Below are 22,850 nucleotides of genomic sequence, written 5' to 3' on the forward strand. Positions count from 1 at the left end.
ACTAATCTTTCTTTGTGCAGTCAATCACCTTAAAGACTATTTACCAATTAAATTTATAATAAGAAATTTATCCCCAATTTTCTCAAAAATAAATCCTAATTAAGTTTCAGAATTTATAAATAAATGCGAAGAATATGTTGTTATTTCATGACATTTTCTCCGAATAAAAAGGCAAGCAACGGTTGAGGATTTATATAAGGGAAAACCATATCATAGGTACCTCTACTTTCTCTCAATTTTTAATTTGGTACCTATGTGTTTTTTCCTCTTGATTAAACATTTAATTTTATTTTATTTTAGCAACATTAGCTCTTATAACTTTGTTCTATTGGTATTTTTAGTCTCTATATAAGGATTAATGATGTTAATTGAGCAAAATTAAAGATTTAGTTAAGAACAAAAAACACATAGGTACCAAATTGAAAATTTACAAAAAATACAGGTACCTCCAATATGATTTTCCCTTTATATAATTATATGAGACACTCCTCAATCAGAAGGATGGACACTTGGCATGTTGCTTTATACCTCTCCTGATTTGATCCAAGCAAGCAGTAGGTGGCTAGAGGATAAGCTCAAAAGCTTTACTTGAAGCATGAGCCATACGAGCCATGGGGTATGTACATTTAGAACCCGTTTGGAATAGTTTATAAATAGAAATATTTTTATTGATTTATACATTTTTATCGTAATCCCAAACAGGCACTTATTACATTCCCTGTAAACCAGAGCTCTCAACTCCTAGATCTCATCATTTAGAGCACGTTTGGCACGAGAAGAACAGAGAAAAAAGTTTAATGAGTTAAATTTTAAAAATTTTTTTTTTATATTCTCTATTTATCAAAATTTTAAAATCTCACTTTTTAATTTTTTTTTTATATTAAACTTGTTAAATTTTTTCTTCCCTTCCTCTTTTTCCCATTTTCTTCCCACTAAATATAGAATTAAAGGATCTACAGTGCTTCTTCATTATGTGACAGGCTTCCGCTGAATGCGTGTAGAATTTCACCTTGTGAGGTTTAATTGTTTGCAAACCTCCAAACCCGTGCGTACAGCCGGCAACTCTGCCGTAGTCGAGGGAATCGCAAATGATGGACTTTGACGTGTACTTGTAAATATAAAAATTGACTTGTAAACATTAATTTGTAAATTTAACTTGTAAATAACGGATCAATTTTTAAATATTAAAATTATATAGGATTGACAGTCAAAAATACCTATAAAATTAAACAAGAAATTCAGTTTAAATCTACCAATCCAAATTTAAAAATAGCTCAAAAATACCAGCATCGTTTAAATGAGCTAACGTCCGTTACTTTTCTAGTAGAACCCACAATATTTTTAATGAAAAGCATCAAAATACTCCCAATTAAAACAAAAAAAAGGTTAAGGGTAAATAATATCAATAAACTTATACCAAAAGTTCACCAAATACCATATAATTTTTAATAAAAGTACCAAAATGCCTCCAACCTTTAAGAGCTATTATATTAGAGCACGTTAGAGATTATTAATTATAATAAATTTTTCTGTCCTCAATCTTTATAATTAAAAAGATTATTAATTTTTTAGTAAAAATTTTCTTAATCAGCCAGTTTTTTTCTTCTTTAATAAAAAGCAGTCCATTGTTATAGTTATTATATTAATTGTTATGACTGAAAATATTTTAATAAAAAAATATTATACATGGTAATTAAATATTTTTATAACTTATTGTGTTTTATATTTTAACACCATTATTACTTATTCCAAGGTATTTTAATTCCAGAGAATTGTCAAATAAAGTCAACAAAATAAATATGTACATTTTGATTCTTTGATTAGTATTTATTTGATATTTTAGATTTTTAATTCAATTTAATTATATGATATAAATGCTACAAGTTTGAGAGATTATATAAACCCGTTAAATTTATAATTTAAAATTTGTAAACAGATATTTTGCTACAAACATATATAAACATATTTAGTCAAGTGTTATTAATTAACAAAATTAATCAAATTTTTAATATCTATGTTAATTAAATTATTTGAATTTTCTGCCTAATATGGTAAAAAATAAACAAATAATTAATTTTCAGAAAGAGAAAGAGAAAAAGTCTAAAATTTTTCAAAGAATTTTAGTCAAGATTAATGATTTAGCATGATGAAGGGTAGATTAGTAAATAAAACTTATTTAAATATATTTTTGCAATATTCTTAACTGAGTTAATAGGTTGGATTTAAGTGTACGTTTTCAAAATAGAATAGATGTCCATATAATTAGGGGCAAAACATATAGGAGGTTAGAGTATTTTACTCAATAACTTATCATTGATCAGGCCAAAAAAAAAAAACTTATCGTTGAAGAGCAATTCAACTCAAGCTTAACTTTTTTCTACATGAATTATTTTAATTATTAAAATTTATTATAATTAATAATCTCTAACACACTTTAATACAATAACCTTTTAAGATTGACAGTATTTTGGTACTTTCAGTAAAAATTATATGGTCTATGGTGAATTTTAGTATAAGTTCATGGGTATGTTTGACCCTTAAATTTTTTTGTTTTAGTTGGGGTATTTTGGTATCGTGGGTCACACTACAAAGGTAACAGACGTTTGCTCGTTTAAACTGCATATTTTTGTGCCATTTTTAAACTTGGATTGGTAGTACTGAATGAACTTTTGGCATAACATCATTAGTATTTTTGACCTTGAACCCAGTTATATAATTCACGAGACATATTTGTATTTAATTTTCGTAAAATGCACATATTTTCCATTTTTGACCAAAATTAGAACAATTTAAAAAAATTACCATTGTACCATATTTGTGTTTTATTTTCGATAACTAAGGTCAATATTCAACATTTTTAATAGCTAATTATAATTGTACTGCTGATTAAACAAAATGCCACCTAAGAACTGACGAACATGGTAGAAGTTTAGAGGAACAGGAAAAGGCAAAATGATATTAAGAAATACTACTTCCGGTTCTTAATAAAAGAACTAGTTAACTAATTTGAATATATTAAAGAAACTAGTTAAATTAATTATTTGTACTAAATGAGTGTTGTCTTTCTTAAAATATCTTTGTTAATCAAGTATATTGGTTAGAACTACCATTATTGCAAGGATTACCTTGAGAAAAAATAGATAAATTTAAGAAACAAAGTAAATTAAGATTTATAAAACTAAAATAAGAATTAAATGAGTTCTTATATTAAGGACGGAGGTAGTATAAAGCATACAAAGTTAAAGAGTCGCAGTAGCTTAAATTAGGTATGGAGGAAAAAAGACGAACACTAACAAAAATAAATCGTACAGTAGAATAAGATGATGATGATGATGATGATATCATGCACCAACATACTCAATCTCCTTATTACTTAGGCATGAAGATTATCTAGTTTAAGGACCAAGGAAAATGGGGAAGATGGGGCTATGAAAAGGAATGTGGGGAAGAAGGGTCTTCTAAGCTTCCATGCAACTGGACTCATCCAGTGTCGAAACTTTTGCATGGATATTTTTTTGTTTTTAATTAGTTTTTTTATTCATTTTTAGGGTTTTTTTTGAAAATGGGTGGTTACAATCTGGTTTAGTGTTTTGTTAACTTACGCATTTATATTGCTTGTTAATAAATTCCCGTTTAGTTTAATTAAGTTTGAGTTGTAACAGTCCGACACATCAGATTTTCGATACATCTAACAAGTTTAGTTCAGTTCTAATAGTGGTCAAAACAATATTTTATTGTACAAATTGAGAAAGCATGAGAAGCTATTAAATATCTTTTTCCTATTGCACAGTGCATATCATCCAGCATTACACTAAAATATTAGCCCCCCCATCCTTAATAGAGAAATTAATTAGAAAGTTAATGTAAATCTTATATATAAGACTTATTTCATATGTTTATTAATTTTTTTCTCCAATTAACCTTATTCATATTCCTCCAATAATAATTAAATAAGAGAGGAAAGAAGAAAATTAAAAAAGATGCTTGAGGTATTTTAAAAAAAAAACATATATTACCTAATTTAACTAACATTTTTAATCTATTCAAATTAATTAATTAAGTTATATATTAAAAATCAGACGAGTATAAAGTTTAACATATTGAGAAGGTTACAGATGTAACAAGTCTTCAAAAGAACAAGTCAAGTTAAAAAGCCGTTGAATATAATATATACCAAAGCTGAATATAGAGCTTTCTTCTGCACAAATTTTGGAATCACAAAATTGATATTTTTGGCCTTACACAAAATTGATATCCAACACTTTCAGAATACAAAGATATTTACATTCATTTTAGGAAACAAGCTAATTCGCATCTTTCCACGTCTTAAATATTGATCCAAAAATAAATAAAAATTAACGCCCTATGATGTAAATTTTGTTAGGAGAAACTACCCAGAGATGACAATTTTTGTACCCATTTTGGGAACATCCGATGCCAAAGTCATTGAATGGGTAAATTACCAATCCCTAAGACGGACTATGTAATGTACTTTATCCACTGGTTTATAGGTGGGCATTTTACTAGAGGTTTCTATTGTATCAATCTATCCCCATGTAATTCCTCTTGAAGCATATAGGGGGGGGGGGTGTGCGGGTTTCAACCATTCAGTGGCCTAGATCCTCATCTGGCCGAACCCTTCAAACCCTTATTTTGCAGAACCCTTGTTGAAGATCGATCACCTGGATGAGAACTAAGAAAAGTGTGACTGTGAATAAGCTTAAACCATAAACACAGTGATGCCAAAATTCCCCCACTGCATTAGGCGTCATTTTCTAGTGGGGAGACACCCAAACTTCGGGCATGTGGAATAAGGAATCCATGTAGCACTAAAATATTGAGCTCCACAACGCTAGGGGTCAATAAATGCTGAAGACTCTCCGCCCAAGTGCCATTCAAATTAAATGAACAGAGGATGAAGTGAACCCCACTGTTTCTCTAGATTCCATAGTGGCCTCGCAGGGTACTTCCTCACCACAGGGTCTAACAAGAGTAGCAGCTAAGGTACGGCAGCGAACTCCCGTTGTTTTGGCATCACAACAGCCAATTGCAGCACACCTTGCTGGCATAGCTTCACTGGATCTTTGAAAATCGTAATCCTAGCAACATTGTTTTCCATTAATGCTACATGTGCGATGCTAAAAGATTCGCCTTTATCGGCAGCAAACTGCCATTCTCTCACTGTTATATTGAACCAATCTTTCCTTGAAGATCTTGTTGCTTTAACTTCTATGAACTCTTTATTGGGCTCCTGCCCGATGACTAAGTCAAATGGAAGCCCCGTTTCTTTAGTTTCATTAACCCACTTTACAGCAGCCTTACCAACTTTCCTGACAAAGTATTTGTGCGAAAGAAGTTCACCTAGTCTTCCTGTTGCCCGTGCTTGTGCTGCATCAGGTGTGCCAGTTATGAGCTGATCTCTCTTGCTAAAAGCTGAACTCATGCCAGGCTCATAAAGAGCCTCTTCTAAACTAACTGTATCAAAGCCAGTATGAGGATTAGAAGTGGTCTGATAGCTGTCTTGGCAGGACTGATCTTCCAAGTTGTCACTTTCATGCAGCACTATTGCTGCTGTACTTTCTACCGGCCCATCTTCAATAGTCCAGTCAGCATCAACTGACTCGGGATCGGCACAAATTGTTACGGAATTAAGGCTCTCAAAACCATCGTTCTTCATTTCAATACAGCCACCAGTCTGGGCAGCCTGTGTCTTGAATCCATTTGCACGGGCATAACTAAAATCTGGTGCAGTTTTCCAGTCAACAGGTGGCCAGTTTGAGCTTACCCCAGTCTTTCTTTTTGGAAAGATCTGTTCGTTTGTTTTTGGTACATGAGCTGATGGTTGTATATTATCAGTCTCCAATGAAGATGAAGAGAGAGTCCAAACTGATTCTTCAAAAGGAATTTCAGACACATTTTGGCTATTTGATATGAAAAATTCTATTTGCTCCTTCGAGGAACCAGATTCTGCCATTGTTGTTATGATATGAAGGAAATTGGCTAAGTGCAACTCAGGAGTGCCATCAAATAACAGACGAGAAAGCTCCATAAACAAAGAATGATGATCTGCATCTTGGGTGGTGTACAAAAAGTTTTCCTGCGACAAAATGGACATACAAGTATATAAGAATATAGGTTCTGGAGGCCAAAAAAAAAAATTATAACAAAAAATTAGTAGAGTTGCAAGTAATACAGCCAATGCTTGAAAAGTAAGTGTGCGAGTGTGCATGTGTTTGTGGGAAGAAACGGAAGCTTTTAACATACTTGCAGAAGACAACTACATTCAACTCGCGTTTTTGATATGCTTCCACAACCCTTTATGACATTCCTGTAAAACAGCTTCTCAACAACAATGACTTTAAGGTGATTCAGAAAATCAAACCCGGACTGCTTCAATTGAAAAAATTTATCATTATGAACTTTATGTACGTAGCGCTGTGCATATGGAAGAGCCCAGTTTATCAATGATGCCTTCAAGCCACAATCAGCAAGACCATAATATATTGCTTCACGAGTTACAATCTGCACATAATGCAAAGATGCAATATTTGAAACCAAAAGCATACTAATAATTCTTTCCAAAGTAAACAGCTTGAAAATATTAATATATTATTATTTTAACAAATAAGCAAATGTTAAATTTTCATTCAAGACATAGTTCAGCTTATCAAGCCAATGCCTACTGAAGGACCTATAAGGTCAAAATGATTATAGTTCTAGGGTTTTCAGGGGGGAAAAATCTGTTCATTGATAATTGTAAACAACTTTTAGATATACACTCTAGACATACAATAACTTCTCTCGTGAGAAAAATGGTAAGGCTCTCAAGGGCGAAGTAAATTCAGAATACCCAAGATTCTACTCAGAAAAGAGGAACAGGAGTGATCATACCTCTGACAAAGATGAAATGCCCAAGGATTTCATAAGGGTTGAAAGTTTTTGTTGAACAATTTCATGATCCTCCTCATCAGTGAGGTCTCCAAAGTAGAGAAAGTCAAGGTTATCTGAATGCTTAAATTCCTTTTTTAAACTTTTATCGTCACACCAGCACACGAGACCAAAGGAAGGATGCAATGAAACCCACTTATCTTGGATCGTTGGAAGCACTGGAAATTCCAGTGTTGAAAGGCATTCCTTCAAATATATGACATCCTCAATACTCAGTTGCCCAGATTTCAATCCATCTGCCCACTTGAGGAAAACATTGAGAACCTGAAAATGGGGTTAGATAATTCAGTGAATCAGGGCAATCCGCAATAAAACTAAATAAGATGATAATTCATCTCGAGAACATACTTTATTAGCTGCTTGTAAAGGTAAAGTGGCAGTTGAAAGCTGCAGCAAAATATGAATGTAGCTGCGCATAGGAGGTGCTTCATTCACTCCACATTCATCAACAAAGAATCCGCGAAGGCCAGGGTATATTTTATATAAAGACTTGTTGATAGAGGAACAAGTTCTCTCAATCGAAGCACTTTGAGGACCGATGTCATTAACTTGGTCAACAGAGCCAGTTAAATCATGCCAATAGACTTCAGAAGGAGACACTAAAATCCCACATACAACATCATCATGCCTAAGGACAGATGAGTTTGGAATAAATATAAAAGGTCCTGACATTAATTCCTCCCTTGTTTTCTGCCTTGACGGTGTCATTTCATTCCAGATGAATGCATACAATTTGGACATTTGTGTTATACTGCCATAACAGATACAAAAATGCGTCACCAAAAACAAAATAATAAACAAATGAGTTTGATAGGGTACTGCGTATCATGGGATTGTGGATGAAAGTGGATGAAATTAGTGGGTCAATTTCTTGGCACATTTTTAGGACTCTTATTATTTATAAATATCTCAACTAGGAATTGTTTGTTATTGAGTCATATGTTGGTCTTGACCAAAAAAGTCAAATACTGACACAATCTGGAATATTTAAATCAGTTTATCTTAGATATTTAAATATTTGATAAAAGATATTAGGAACCAAATAAAGATCCATACTGGCATCGAATCTATGAGCAGGGCATGCTCATCCCCCAGATGGTGCTCATCGAATATTTAATTAATTTTTATTTTTTATTTACTTGGACTAAGTTGTATCTGGTACTCTGCAATAATTTTTTAACAATACTCAGTATCCTAAATTGATTAATTTTTAGTGTATCCAACACCCTACAATATATTTTCAGGAGCAACAAGTATCCTAAATTTATTATTGTTTTAGTGCATTCCACCCTGAACTTTTTTTGCAGCAGCATTTAGTATCTTATATTAATTAATTTTTAATGTATTCAACATGTCAGAAGTATTTTTTCTATAGCACTCGGTATCCCAAATTAAATAATTTTTAATGCATCTGAATGCTCTTGAAAATATAGTGTACGGTGCTGGATGCACTAAAAATTAACTAAGATACCAAGTGCTACTGGAAAAAAAAAATAAATAAACAATTTAGAAGCAATTAAAATTCATTAATTTCTTACACTAGGTGTTACTAAAAATGTACTTTAGAGTACTAGATACGACTGAACCCAAATAAAAGAATGAGATTAATAAAATTAAAAATTAGTGGGGGGGGGGGGGCGGGGATGGTATCTCATCCCCCAAACGCTGCCAATGGGGGGATGAGCAGGGAATGTGGGTTCATCCATACTGTTGTGGATAGGATCCTGTAGATTTTCTAGATTTTATTTGACTATTTTAATGAAACCTTCGTTTATAAATACGGTAGCCTCCCTAAATCTAGTCCTTCATGAATAATATATCAGTTTTTATTCCTTTAGATATTCTCACAAGTCTTTAGCTAATAAGGAGTTGAGCGAGATGCTTGCTTTCTTTTTCTTATTAGATTTTCTTGTCCTTTATTTTCTTAAGGCCTTATTAGTGGTATGAGTTTAAGATCATTGCTCATATTCTAGTAGAGATTTATTCTTCCAACTTCATTAATTTATGAAGTTAGATTCGATTTCCTATTTTAATAAAAACTTTTTCTTCTTTCTTTCTACCTATCTCAAATCCCTATCATTCGGCATCAGGGCTTTTTGATCCAAAAATAGTACTCAGCCATTCTGCTAGCCCTCTACACAAATCTACTTCGTCATCACCCCTTCCATCCTAATATCATTCATATTCGCATTTACTTTGGTTCTTTCTTTCCTCCATGGCTATCCCCATTTCGCAACCAACAACAGCTCTATCCATGCATGAATTAGGTACTATACTAGCACAATGAATTTCCAATTCACCTAGAGGTTTGACAACCCCCCCCCCCCGGGCAGGGGAAAAAAAAAAGAAAACCCCAAAAGAAAAAAACAAAAAAGCAAAAATGGGTAAAAACACACCCAAAAAGACACAAACCCAGAGTGTCATGGCCCTGAAATCCTCCTTAACTTGAACCTCATGTAGTTCAATCTTCACTCTCATCTCCATGAGCAAAGATGAATGAGTGGGTGCTCTAATGTTTCACTGACAGTCTCCAATAAATCAAGTCTAAGGGCGATGAAGAAACTGAGGTTGGAATTTGTAAACTTTGGGAATTCGCAATCCGCATTGAAAAAGTAAGAACTAAGAACAAGGCTGGGATTATTGAAAATACATTCACTAACTTGAGGGGTATTGTTGCTACTGTGGAATCCATGCATAACGCATCGCTAGTTAGTTGCACGTTTCATATTTATGTTATCTATAATTTGTATTTTTAATATCTTTTAAATGTCGTTAGTTACGTGTTTGCCATTTTTCAGGCTTGGGTTATTCATGATATTGTGGATGTATCATTTGTATACTTATTCTGCCATCAATAAAGAATTAAACAGGAGGCACAAATGATTGCTCCCCCAAATTTCTGGCTTAATTAATCTTTAGTTATTCTAAGTCTCTTAATGTTCAAAGCTACTCCAAGTTCAAAAGCCATAGGAGCATACCTGGCCTTGATTGGAGTCTCTGACTTTCTCCAGACTCCAAGAATCTCCAAAATATCAGCAAGGGTAACTCTCGTCTTAAATCCAATGTCATTTACCAGCCTTTCACTTCTCACCTGATTTAATATACAGAATGTGATGGTATAAATTTAAGTCAACAGAAATTGTTCTTCTAAATATCAGGGTCAGAATATCCTCTGATCATGAACAAATCACCAATTATGAAACACAAACCTTTGGAAGGGCATACGGCGCAGAAGCTCCCAGGATCATTCGGACTGCTTCACAATCATAAAATAAATCTTTGGGATAGTGAAGTTCATCATCCATTGTTGACGCTACCCACTGCGTATCACATATTTTGTGCATAAAAGTAGACTTAAAGGGATGATTATCCCCACCGGATATAGATAAGTAACTTCTGGTTTTATCGCTATAGCAAGAATCCCATAATGTGTCAAGAATCTCCAAGAGATGGTTACAATTTTTCTTGCTACCACTTTTAGACAACAGGGTTAGCAACTGTACTAGTTCTGGGGATTCCCAATCTTTCACCGATAATTCAGGAGATATTAGACCCTTATCCAACATCACATGCTTAAAAGTAAAATCAGATACATCAGTAACACTCTTACCCACCTGAACTATTTGAGCAAAATCTGTAATGCCAATTCTTTCAAAAAATTCCCTCCAATTTTCCGGTCCACATGAAAGGGACTCATTAGCTGGGTGCTTTAGATAGTCGATGTCAATCTCAGGCCAATTCATATCCACAACATCTGCCAGCATTTTCGCATTAACTGGATTTCCATAATCTTTGCTGAAATGAATTGGTACATCACCAGGATGTTTAAAACCATAGTTTGTCAATAACAAAGATTTGCATCGCAACTCTGAAATTATAAACTCTTTCTCAATTAAACATTCAGAGCATGTAGATCTCAGGTGCAGCATTACAAAACATATGTATTCAATCAGCAACATTCTGTGTTGGTCAGCCCTTTTTATCCCAGACATAGCTGGCAAGATATGCAGCTTTACTATATCATGCGCAGATAACTGTTGAACTCCAATACTCTGCAGCAGCCTGGTAACATTGTCCACAACAACCAAATTTAAGACTAAAGTATCAGCAGAAGATGAAGAAAGAAGGGAAGGAGCTACAGTTCGAAGATTAGCACATATATTAGGGAAGGCTTCAATTTTATGCACACCATCAAACCCAGTGCTTGAAGTGTTTGAGTGCAACCATATAGTGCCTTCACTAACTGAACTGTATGTACCATCTGAAAGCGGAATAAATGGAATTTTTTGTAGACTTTCTAGAATATCTTCTCTTGTTTCAAAACTTCCTGACATTTTATGAGATGAGTTGAGTAGCGTTACATGGATCGTATTAAGACAAGAAGCCAACCAACTCATACCCATTGACATCATGCCACTACTTCTGCCACATATCTTTGACATTACTTCTACAAGAATATTCACTCCAAACTCCTTAATGCCTAGTGCCTTGGATAATGCATCAGATAATTCTACATCTTTATCCAAGTATCTGAGTCCAAGGTGTTCATAAAGTAAGTCATTAGTAAGAAGACTGCGAACTTGTTCAGTCCAGCCTCTAAGGACCTTGCATGGAGGGGCCCATTGATTGTTGCCACTGTCCACAAGTAAGCAGTTTGCCATACGCAGATTATTAATCATCAAACGGGGAAGACTGGAGAAAAAGCCATGCACTTCTCCAACTAAAGGAACAAAACTCATGAAAGCAGACAATGCTTTTCCTGGATTACTCCTGAAACAAGGAAGTTCACAAAACTCTCTCTGCGCTCTGACAAACAAGCTAGGGTACTCCGACAATAACCACTGGTTCCAGGGACTATCTCCATCAACTTCCTCTCTAGATGAGGGTAGAACAAAATCACCTTGCAGAATGAATTTAAGGCCATATGTTCTTAAAGGGAGAAATGCAAAAACGGGCTGCTGATCCAAACATGGACTGTAGCTGTTATCTGATTCCTGCAGAGTAAAAGCCATAGAGATTTCTGTTGTTTGTACATCCGAACGAAGATAATTTGCCTGCAACTTCTGCGGCACCTGCAACTTCTGAGATACTACAAACCATGTCATTTTTTCTTTCCCATATGAAACCCTAATGATACCATCTCCGACAATCTCTTTTCTCATATCAATAAGCGTATCATTGAGGAAGTTTCTTAACTTTAGACACTTTAGGCGGTGGAGGAAAAGTAATAATGAAGGATGAAGATCTGAAAACATAGACATAATGCTATTCATGATGCTTCCTTCAAACAGATGAGACCTGAATGGAAGTATAATACATGTTTTCCAAGGATTAGTATCAAATGAATCTACATCAGTAGATGCCATCCTACTAAACAGGTCAATGTCGCAAGGAGGTACTACTGTAGGCAAAACAAAGCCAATCTGGCCTTCGCTGATGTCAAACTTGACATGAAATCCATTAGAGTGAATCTCTGGAGCATCTGTCACCTGAAGTAAAACCAATCAAAGTAAGACAAATTGTCAGCACAACACCCCCAATAGCTAGAAAGGAACATATTCTCTAGCTTCCAGTAAGAACTACACACAGCTTTAACATGTGCCGAAGTAAATTAATACATCTCACAAAAGAAACAAAATCAGCTAAAACTTACGACAGCCTGACAGGCAATACCATGTAATATGGAAATAAGACACAAGTTGAAAAGAAAAGGGGGGGAAAACAGAAAGGTCAAGAACAGAAGGCAAATTAGGGGAAAACAGTAGAGCATTCTGAAAAGAATAAACCAAACAAAATGCCAGCATAAATCTTGATGTATCCATTAATGAAAGCCAACACAAGGTAACATGACCATAACCCTTAATGTAGGGCTCAAATCTCAAAGTTAACAGGTGTCCTTACAAATGATAACAGTAACAAACCCTTAGATACACAACGCTTGCTGCATAAAATGTTGTACTTAGAAAGCTATAGTAATACTTATAGTAACATGATTCATTTCTTTAAACGAAATCTCAATTCATAAGGTGGAATTGTATATCCAGATTGAGAATGTCCATTCTAGAGGACCTGTGTTTGATCTCTTACTGAACCATGATCTTAGCACCACATATAACAATATTAATTACATTATTAATAGCCAGCACGTAGCAAACAATGCATGGAAATCACAAAACCATTTCCAGAACTTGACAGGGAAGAAAACAAGTAACAAAACCAATTAGTAACTAAATGGTATAAATGAAGCATAACGCTACCTGATTTTTTAAAGAATAAAGCAAAGATCAATTAAAAAATTGCAAAGAGCCACATAGTTGAAGGCAGAGAAAGTATAGTTTATGAAATATGTCCCACAACAATAAAAGGTGATGAAGCAACCATACACCTTCAGCAGTATCAAAATGTCCTTTTGGATACAGGGTTTCCGAGCATTCATATTCGAATCAATATACTAATTTTTAGACATTCAATAAAATGAAAGATTTTATAACATACTCGGAAAACAGACTTGAAACCAATGCCTTTCTGCCCTATATATCCAGCATTCGACCCTTTCTTTGTTGAATTGCCAACATCACAAAGTGCTCTCATATTTTCTACGGAGAAACCTTGCTCATTATTCAAAACAATAATACCAGAATCTCGAAGAATAAACGTCAGTGTTGGTTCCACATTCTCTGGATAATTATTATCATCTGCATTCTGAACCTGAGTCAACATGAGAATTAATTAGATGAATTAACAGAATATTAACAAACAGATTCCAGCCGAATTACCAGCAACAAACTGAAATTTTCAACATTCAGAATAACGCTACAAAGTGAACAACTTTATTGCATTAAAACCACTCATAAACAATGCAAAGTGAAAGTAAAAACTAGAGATCGTACCATAGTCCTTGAAAACGATTGCTGCCTCGTTCATTAGCATATTCAGAATACAAGTCAAACAATGGAGCAACTTGGATACTATTGGCATTGCCAAAATTCCTATACATCATAATAGACAAAACTTGTGGAGACAGAATGTCACTTTATAAATGACAAGATAGACTCTACTCAAAACAGTATCAGCTTGCCATTCTCTTAGATCATATATTTTAGTCTTGGACAAACTAATGCAGAGGAACTTCTAAATTTTGAACCAAACTTTCAAGTTATTTGTATTTTGTCAAGAAGATTTTGAGGATGATTCCTGAAAATGGAAATATTGTGCTCATCAAAGCGGAAGACAGAAGCAGTTATGGAGCTGAATCAAAATTTTCCAACATGAAGAGGAGTTTCTAATTCTAAAAATTGATAAGTATTGTATAACATTTTTATAAAGATTTCTTATTGCATTCTCTTCTATTCCAAAATATTCACTTCTAAACATTCTTTCTTATTCTGAAATGCAGGGCGTGGGGGGTGGGGCTGGAATCTTTGGAAATGGAGCCGGCTGGTGTCCTGGATTGTTTCAATTGAGGGTTTAGAGACAGTATGGGATATGCCAAGAGATGGCTGAAATTTTAATAGAACAGATAAGATTGACACACACAATCGGCATTGATTGACATACAGAATGATAATTCTTAGACTCCTAGTTCCTGAAATATTTTTTGGGTCCACATATGAGAAGTATTTCCAACCCCTGATCACTATTTGACAGGCATAATATACTTCTTCCTTCCCATCAGCTCTCAATTGTTTCAGAAATCTCCTTACTATGATGCTTATTATTACATTACAGAAGTTCAACGGAGTTTGACAAATTGCAATTAGATTAGTATTTACTTCCTCCTGTTGTAATACACACCTCATCAATATAACCAATTTTCACCCAGTGGACCATTTTGAAGCACAAATTAAAAACAAAAAAGCAATCTTGTCTCACATAAGTTACTAATTTACCAAAATAAACAGTAAAAAGTTGACAGATAAGAAGTCTTCGTTAAATATAAGCAAAAGAAAAAACACTATACTCACCAGTTCAAGAATAAAATGTGAATCTTGAGAATACAGTTCTTGTGAAAGACAATGAAGTGCTCTACCTAACCGAGCGTGTTGCTTCCTCAACATGTTGCTCTCAGTATCAGAAAGACTAGGATCCAGACCAAATTCATCCCGCCTAATAGATTCAATGACGAGAGATGCATCCTTTTCTTCAACAAGCCTAGATTCATCTTGCAGGCTATCATGGACAGGTTCATCATAATTGGATTTTCCTGTGTCAGCTACTTGACTTATTTCACTGCAAACTTTGATAAATCCACTTGCCGAGGATGATTCAACTATATTTTCTTCAGGCACAGGAAATTTATTTTCAACATCATGGTCATGCTTCTGGCCTATGCTTTCCCTAGTTTTACCAATATCCAAGCATGAATCACCAGCACAAAGCAGGTTATAATTGTCACTTGAAACAAATGCATGGTAATCATTAATCCATTCCAAAACACCTAAAGACAGTCCTACTTCATGAAGCATGAGACGTTCCTCCTTGTTGTTGCATGCACATAAAATAGCAGAAGCAGCTTCCGTGAAAACAGATTGCATTCCCGAAAGCAACACATCAGCAGCAAAAGCATGAAATTCAGCAGGTAGATAACCAACACAATCAAGGACAAACCTTGATAGGATGGGCGCTGCCTTATTCGTTTTCTGAATATGTTTGCACAATTCACTTCTCATATTAGCTGTTGAAATGTCAGCAAAATTTGTCATATTATTTAATGCTTCCCCAGGCAGCAGGGAATGCCTACCATCACTGACTTCCATATTTTCCATAGTGTTTCTCAACATGACTTCAAATGCATGATGAGCATGGCATTTTAGAAGTGACAATGGAACATACTTCTCTCCCCCAAATAGACAGAATAAAGAAATCAAATTCACTGCTGTTTGAAAAGAATATCCTTGAACTGCAGCCTCAAGGAAAGAGTCCAAAGAGGCAGAGGGATCTAAACGCATCACTTTTCCATCTTTGGCCACCAAACACAACAACTCCTTGGTATTTGCTTCCAATAACCATGATATAAGAGAGCCAAGTGAAGGTGCAAACATAAGATCCCAGTGAGACCACTTGCTTAAGTCAGACAACATTGGTGCCCTAAGTAAGATTTCAATTGCATTTCTAGATGTAAGAGTTCCGGAGCTTTTTAATTTCTGGCCTGTATCAAACCTATCACCAGTAGGTTCAAGCCGATTATCATCTCCACAGCTTAATGAATCTGGGAAATGGCACTTTTCTATCATTGTTGCAGAAAACAGAACACATTTTGATGCTACACTGGCTTCATGCTTCTGTAAAGTATCTAGAAAGTCTTCCAGAGAACTATTTCCCATGAGTTCAAAACCAATAACTGGAAACTGCCTCATAAGGAGTAAGGAAATCATCTGTTTGGTTACTGTTTGATTCTCCCACAAACTAGAAAGAGCTTGGGACACTAGAGCTGCCAACTGATTTGATGGCATGCGGGCCTCCAAAGAGGATTTTTCACATATGCCACCAGCCGACCATTTGAGCAGCTCATGGGGCAGCTGAGAAACATACTTCTCAAGGAAGGATAAGAAGTCCCCGTAACCAAGAGAACCAAAGTTCTGCACACAAAGCTGCTCAGCCACCCAACTTTCACAGTTTTGAAGTTTCCTCAACAATGTAATTTGATTTTGTACTGATGATTGACTACATTTATGTACATCGCTACCAACATCAAAATAGGCTTCAATTTTTCTGATGATGTCTCCAGTAGAATAGCCTGTCAAGTTAGGTAAAACTTTTCACAAGCTGAGATAATCATGAACACAACTTTCTAAAACAGATGAAGGCATAAAGAGGAAGAACAGTAATATACAGGTAACAACAGATAATGCTAAACTCTTTAAAAAAAAAAATCCTAATTAGTCATAAAAGCATAAGTTAGCAACATGATTGCAACTCAGTTTATTCTGTTAGCAAGTGAAAATAAAATATAACCATATTTTTCTCTTTGGATAAAAGAACTATAGCCACATATAACTGCCCAAAAGCTCAAAATATTATTTTTCAGTTAAATTTCACTCTGATCATAGCCATAGCTATAGCCATAGCCATAGGCCCATGGCAACCCAAGAAACACAGCTTATTTCAAATAGATCTAGGACTGTCTTTCCATAAAAGCCTCTGAATTGAGAAACAGTCCAAAAGTAAAGCAAAAGGCACTTGAGCTAAGGCTATTCATTGAAAGTCCACCATCATTTTTATTAATATCTAGCATACAACTATAAGGAATAGAAGAGGATTCAAAAGCAGCCAGTCCGATTCGCCCACATATAAGGGTTCTGCATCAGCTTTGATGTTTTTAAAAGAAATTTGTTTGTCAGGTCTGCATATGTAATGATAGGCTCTATATTTTGGCCATTAAGCTTAACTTTTATCACTTTCTTTTCTCATTGTTACTTTTAAAAAAAGAAAAAGAAAGAAAGAAAGAAAGAAAGAAAGCAAGAAAAGAAAAGACAATAACATGGCAGAGACAATCTTGGCAAATTTATAAAAGACCGATACAGAATTATTCACCCACAGTTTGAAGGTTAAACTCACAATTTATATTCTCCGTGTGGTCATTTGTTATAACAGGAACAAGTTTGTCACTTGGTCCAACATCTATGGTCTCGTATCCACAATCCTTGTTGGCATGAGAATTGTCTAGTTCATTATTGCTGATAGCTTGGAAGGAATCATAAATGCTGTTCCACAATCCAGATTTAATGGAGGAAACCTGCAATATCAAAGAGCCAAAAGAATCTTATCAAAGAATCGCATAGCTGTCAAAAAATACCAATATGGAGAAGTATTTGAGCCATAGATTATAAGACAGCCACATCAACCAGTAGAATATAACATTTTTATAAAGATATCTATACAGAACCAAACAATACGATGCCCTCTCCAACATCTAAACATGAGATCCAACACTCGCCATCTCAGCATTCATTAAACTAAGTAACATACATAATTGATTAAGCAATAGAAACCAAACTGGAAATACCATCGATTGACCCTTTTATCCCTTAGATAAAAACAAGAAACATTTTGCAGACATAAAGACACTTGAGAGAGACAGCACCAAGTAAACACCAAGCATTTCTGCTGAAACTATCTGCAGAACTGGCAAGGGTGCTAAACAAAATAAGAAGTGCACAGCACAATAGAGGCTACCGGGGGGGAAAAACAAAAGGAAAGGAAAATACCCTACCCTATAAGATACTCAATGGGAGGGAGACAGTCTTGGATAAACAATCAGTCACTTTCAAACAGACATAATGATGGAGAAAGCTCGAAAAATGGAATTAAAATGAGAAAATGCTGCCAGAGGCAGGGGATGACCTTTAGCAGCAGAAAACAGCTTCCAGTTATGATCAGCATATGCCCATCACAGCATATGCTAGAAGGGAGAAGCAGAACCAGGCCTGATTGTCAGTTGAGGGGTAAAACAGACCATAGAGGAGTTCAACTACCCCCAGCTATCAGAGGTAAGAGAACGATGAGGAAGAGAATACAGTGTGGAGACAAGAAAGAGAGGGCAAGGAATTAGTGTCCAGTGAATGGCAAACCAATCTTATCTTAAGGATGAAAAAGAAGATCCATAAATTACTCATATCTTGCTCTAAAAGAACAATATCATCCACAAGCATGAGGTACTAACACGAACCTCTAGATGACACATCTGCCAAAGCTCCCAAAACCGCTCTAAAAAAATTGGCTTCCCACACAAAAATACAGCACAAGCAGTAGTAAATATATCACCTTCTTCCAAACTTTTTTTACGAAAACAGCATGGAGGGTCATAGGCCTTCTCAAATAATAGCATAAAGATCAAACCATAAAATTCCTTCTCCTAACATTTTCTACCACCTCATTGGCTACCAAAGCAGAACTAGGATCTGCCTACCAAAATAAACTGACTTAATTATATGAGATGATTTGAAAGCAGGACAACAACAACACATCAAGGAAAAGAAGGCCCTCAGCGATGAGCTTGTACACTCTAGTCCACAAATAAACTAAGTGGCCAATAATCCTTAACTCCAAGAGATTATCCTTTTTTTCCACCAAGAGTGGAAAAAGTACAATCTACACTTATCCTAATCATACCACTGCATGGAAAGTTCTCAAACACGTGTGAAAAAATAGTAATTTGATAAACCATAAAAGCAGCGTTATAGAACAGTGACAAAAGGAAGCTTACTTACAGCAGCGTTTAGTAACCCAATGAAAGGATAAGATGAGAACATCAATGTGATCTTCCTTATCCGTTTAGATTTTATTCCATAAAATTGAAGCATCCTCTCCAAAACCTACATTGCAAATCTCCTTTAAGAAAATTGTTCATCATTTTTGAGAACGAGCATAAAAGAGTTTATAATTACTACTGGCATGATATAAATTAACAAAAGAATAGTAATTCATAGCAGGATTTTTTATCCTCTGTTTTTTGCAGTTTTTTCTCTCCATTAACAATAATGTTTTTAAAAAAAAAAAAAAAGAAATTTAATACTTGTCAGCAAAAATTTACTTAAGTGCATCAGCCTATTGTACGCCCAAGTAAAGGACTATAAACTGAATACTTTGCAGAAAAAGCAGCATAGCATCGAAACAGGGGGAACAAGCAACAATGCAAAACAAAACAAAAAACAAAAAAAAAAAAATTAACCATATCCACCAACAAAGTAAACTTTCATCATTGATTTTCCTATCTCTTCAACCTGACCTTTACTTTTCATTCAGGGAAGACGTAAAATCCATATTGACAATCTAATATACTAATCTAGCACCCCTGGAACACATTAATAAAGTAAAAATTTAGGTGTAAGAAAATAGTGAAGGGTATAAGAAATGTTCAAAAACAAGGTACTTTTACATCCAGGGCATCACAAAGCTACAGAGAATACACTTTTCAAGATTACCAAGATATAAGTCTACCTGAGTGACATCTTGCCCCCAACATGCTTCCTTCCACGTTGTGACAAACATCTGCAAAGATTCATCAGTAATTGAAAGGTTGCCACTATTGCTGCTCTCCACCTCGGGGTTGTCCTCAGTATCCAGTGAAAGTGCATCAACTTCTCTCTTTTGTCTCTTGAGCAACTTAGAAGGAGCAGATTTTGTACTGGACACATTTTCATATTTTCTTTTCTTTTTGGGTGTCTCATTAACTCCCTTTCCAAGGTTGGCATTAACAGGAGAATGTCCTGGCCTATCACCTTGCAAACCAAGCCGTTTCATCTCCTCAGTAGCAGATGGGTAAGGGCAGCTACTAACTCTGTCTGCATCTTTTCCAAATTGTGATGATGATGAATTTAACTGACTGCCCACAATAGCATTATTATTTCGACCTTCATCTAAAGAACCATCACTATCGTCATCCTCTGAGCTAGATGTAAATCTTATGTGGGTGCCACTAAAAACCTTTTCTGCTGAAGAAAATGTCTCGACACGCTGAGAAATGGTACTGAAACGTTCATCTAGTTGCTTCTTCTGAGAGGAAAAAAGTGGACGCTTCTTCCTGCCTGTGCTTTTCAATCTTAATGTCTTCAAGCATTTTTTCAAGGTGGATTGCTCTGAATTCCTAGCTTCCCGTATGGCAGAGATATACATACTATGATAATAAAAATGAGCAGTTTAGATCAGAAAGCCTATCCTGGTATAATTGCCTCTTTTATGGATAAAACGGAGAAAAAGTACAAACATCCTGAAAATAAGAACACTTATCTTCTGCCTCTATGGGCAATACACGTACTGCATTCCAATATGGACTATAAGAAATTTGACTTTGGAGCCAAAAGGTGTAAGAAAATTGAATGCCTTCAGCCACAATTTTAAAGAAGGGGATAAATTTTTTAATTAACCAAGTGTTAAAAGAAAGTAAAGCTTTATAACAATCTGGGATAAAGAAATCGCCCATAACTCAACAAGAATTCAAGGAGAACAATTAAGGGAAAAGCATTTGCCAAAACAAGGGATCTAGCCTTTTTTTTTTTTTTTTTGGGGTGGGTGCGGGGGACCCTGCTCTTAATCATGAACAGATGCTGTTATTTCATGTTTAAAACTAGATCGTAACAGAACCAAGTTCATCCAACTGCTAAAAGCAGAGTACAAGTAATGAAAACAAAATAAATTGAATCTAGAGGCTTCTGGAGAAATCACGAGTGCAGTTAAAAATGAAAGAAAGCTTTCCAGATTTTCTTCAAGAAACTCAAAGACAATATCCCTCCTCAACCCCACTGTCCCACTCTGTACACAGGCACAGCCCTGCACACTAAACAGTGCCTAAATCAGACATCATCCATGTTCCCAATTGAATTTGTTCACTTGAAGGTACCCCCCCCCCCCAAAAAAAAAAAAAGCTTATTAATTTAAAACCAAATTTTCTCTCTTCTGCCAAAAACTTTAATAAGAAAGCTTGTCATAGTTGCAAACAACTTCAACTTTCTACAATAGTATACAATGTGTTTTATTACAATGCACAAATATGACAACATACCCCAAGTTCTGAACTCGAATTCCAAGCAATTCCTTGGATTTGACAGATTTCTTCTTGGCAATAAAATCCAATAATTCTTCAACTCTGATTTCTTTATTTTTAGAAGCATCTAATAACTCAATAAGGAAGCATACTACCTCCTCGTTAGTTATCTTAAACACCTCAGTAACAAGGGAAGGAACTGAGAAATAATGCATCACCAGAGGATGCTGTAAAAATGGTCCCAACCCAAGTGCTTCAAAATCATCAACACCCTCATGCTTGCAAATTGCCGCTTCCAAATCATATAATGAAGTGATTCTTTGAACACCAACAAAGCAATGGATAAATGCATTTACCTATAGCAAATAAAAGACATCAGAAAATCAATTTCTCATTGCATAAATCAACAGCAATTGAGCGCACTGGCAAAAAATCATCTTATCAGAAGTTAATTTTCCACACCGTTAACAATCAGAAATGGACAAAAATCATATCTCACAAAAATGTGAATTTTTTTGATATTGCATGCTGTCCAAGTCTAAAACAATTTAAATTGTAACATGAATAGGGAGGTTTGACCAGGGCAAACCTCACTAAATAAATCTGCTAATCAAGGTCACAAGTTAGTGCAAGGTTGGAAAACCTATAATGTTGGTTTTGCTCATGCCTATTTCCAATGACTGATCTTCCAATATTCTAGAAGACTTATCTAGTGGTAGGTATAATTAGATTTAGAGCATTAGGAGTCAGCAAAATGGCTTCCAGTTTCAGTGGGTTCAATGTCAAAGTTAATGTTGTTTTAAGCAAACAGTAACTTGCTTATAAAAAGGCTTTACAATATTTCAAAACCTAAATAGTGAGGTGAAAGTAATTATTATACCTTCCCTTCAATCATCAGTAAGCGGTGAAGAGACGAAACTTGCTGCATTTTAATCCCCAAGGTTGTCCATGAATCAACTTGGAGCATCAGCAATGCTTTCTGAGACACCTTCCAAGAGGAGACAGACTCTCCAGCCTTGAGAAGATCATCACAAGCCTTAACAACAGCACGGTCAACCTTCTCCATAAGTTCTTTAGGATTCACAGAAGAACTTGGGGTTTGGACCGAACTGGAGGGCAACTGCTGGGGAGGAAAACCAACAACGTTTTCAACAGGCAAAGCAGGGTTTTGCTGGAAAGGCCAAATAGGGTTATGAAGGTGGAAACCATGGTTTTGAACCTGAGGTTGAGGTGAGTAAGTTGGGACTGTTTGGGAGAAAATGTTAGGGTTGTGAGTGTGAGCTGGGTAAGTTGGGACAGTTTGGCAGAAGATATTAGGGTTTTGGAAGTTAACGCCACCGTTTGCAGGTGGCGGCGCCGGCTGTGGAGGGTTGCCGCCGCCGCCGCGGCGAGGGCGGAATCGGTTGGGTCGTCCGTACAT

The 22,850-nt window shown here is 35.4% G+C and overlaps 1 protein-coding gene across 3 annotated transcripts; it reads right to left on the reverse strand.

Moving 5' to 3' along the window:
* Nucleotides 1-4,212: 4,212 nt before the first annotated feature.
* LOC114723831 (uncharacterized) lies at nucleotides 4,213-22,850 on the reverse strand. Of its 3 annotated transcripts, XM_028910070.1 has the most exons (13): nucleotides 22,311-22,850; nucleotides 21,449-21,786; nucleotides 19,888-20,563; nucleotides 19,158-19,262; nucleotides 17,506-17,683; nucleotides 14,913-16,684; nucleotides 13,444-13,656; nucleotides 10,158-12,437; nucleotides 9,927-10,039; nucleotides 7,297-7,699; nucleotides 6,892-7,212; nucleotides 6,265-6,522; nucleotides 4,213-6,097 (listed from the first exon to the last, which is right to left on the reverse strand). In XM_028910070.1, the coding sequence occupies exons 1-13, from the start codon at nucleotides 22,848-22,850 to the stop codon at nucleotides 5,000-5,002; spliced, it is 8,295 nt and encodes a 2,764-aa protein (XP_028765903.1). In that variant the 3' UTR covers nucleotides 4,213-4,999. The 3 variants fall into 3 exon arrangements, with proteins under 3 accessions (XP_028765903.1, XP_028765904.1, XP_028765906.1); XM_028910071.1 differs by lacking the exon at nucleotides 22,311-22,850 and having other exon boundaries at nucleotides 21,586-21,609; XM_028910073.1 differs by lacking the exons at nucleotides 19,158-19,262; nucleotides 19,888-20,563; nucleotides 21,449-21,786; nucleotides 22,311-22,850 and adding an exon at nucleotides 18,292-18,413.

Source organism: Neltuma alba, unplaced genomic scaffold (genome assembly GCF_004799145.2).
Source record: "Neltuma alba isolate B1F8T4 unplaced genomic scaffold, ASM479914v2 tig00012155_pilon, whole genome shotgun sequence".
In the NCBI taxonomy this organism is placed as follows: Eukaryota; Viridiplantae; Streptophyta; class Magnoliopsida; order Fabales; family Fabaceae; genus Neltuma; species Neltuma alba.

Excerpts from the sequence above, each read along its gene's own strand:
- LOC114723831 (XM_028910070.1), bottom strand. The coding sequence starts at position 22,850 with ATGTACGGACGACCCAACCGATTCCGCCCTCGCCGCGGCGGCGGCGGC. Across the intron at positions 21,787-22,310 it reads TACTGATGATTGAAGGGAAG|GTAAATGCATTTATCCATTG; the intron begins GTATAATAATTA and ends TATTTGCTATAG. Across the intron at positions 17,684-19,157 it reads TTGGGTTACTAAACGCTGCT|GTTTCCTCCATTAAATCTGG; the intron begins GTAAGTAAGCTT and ends TTGATATTGCAG.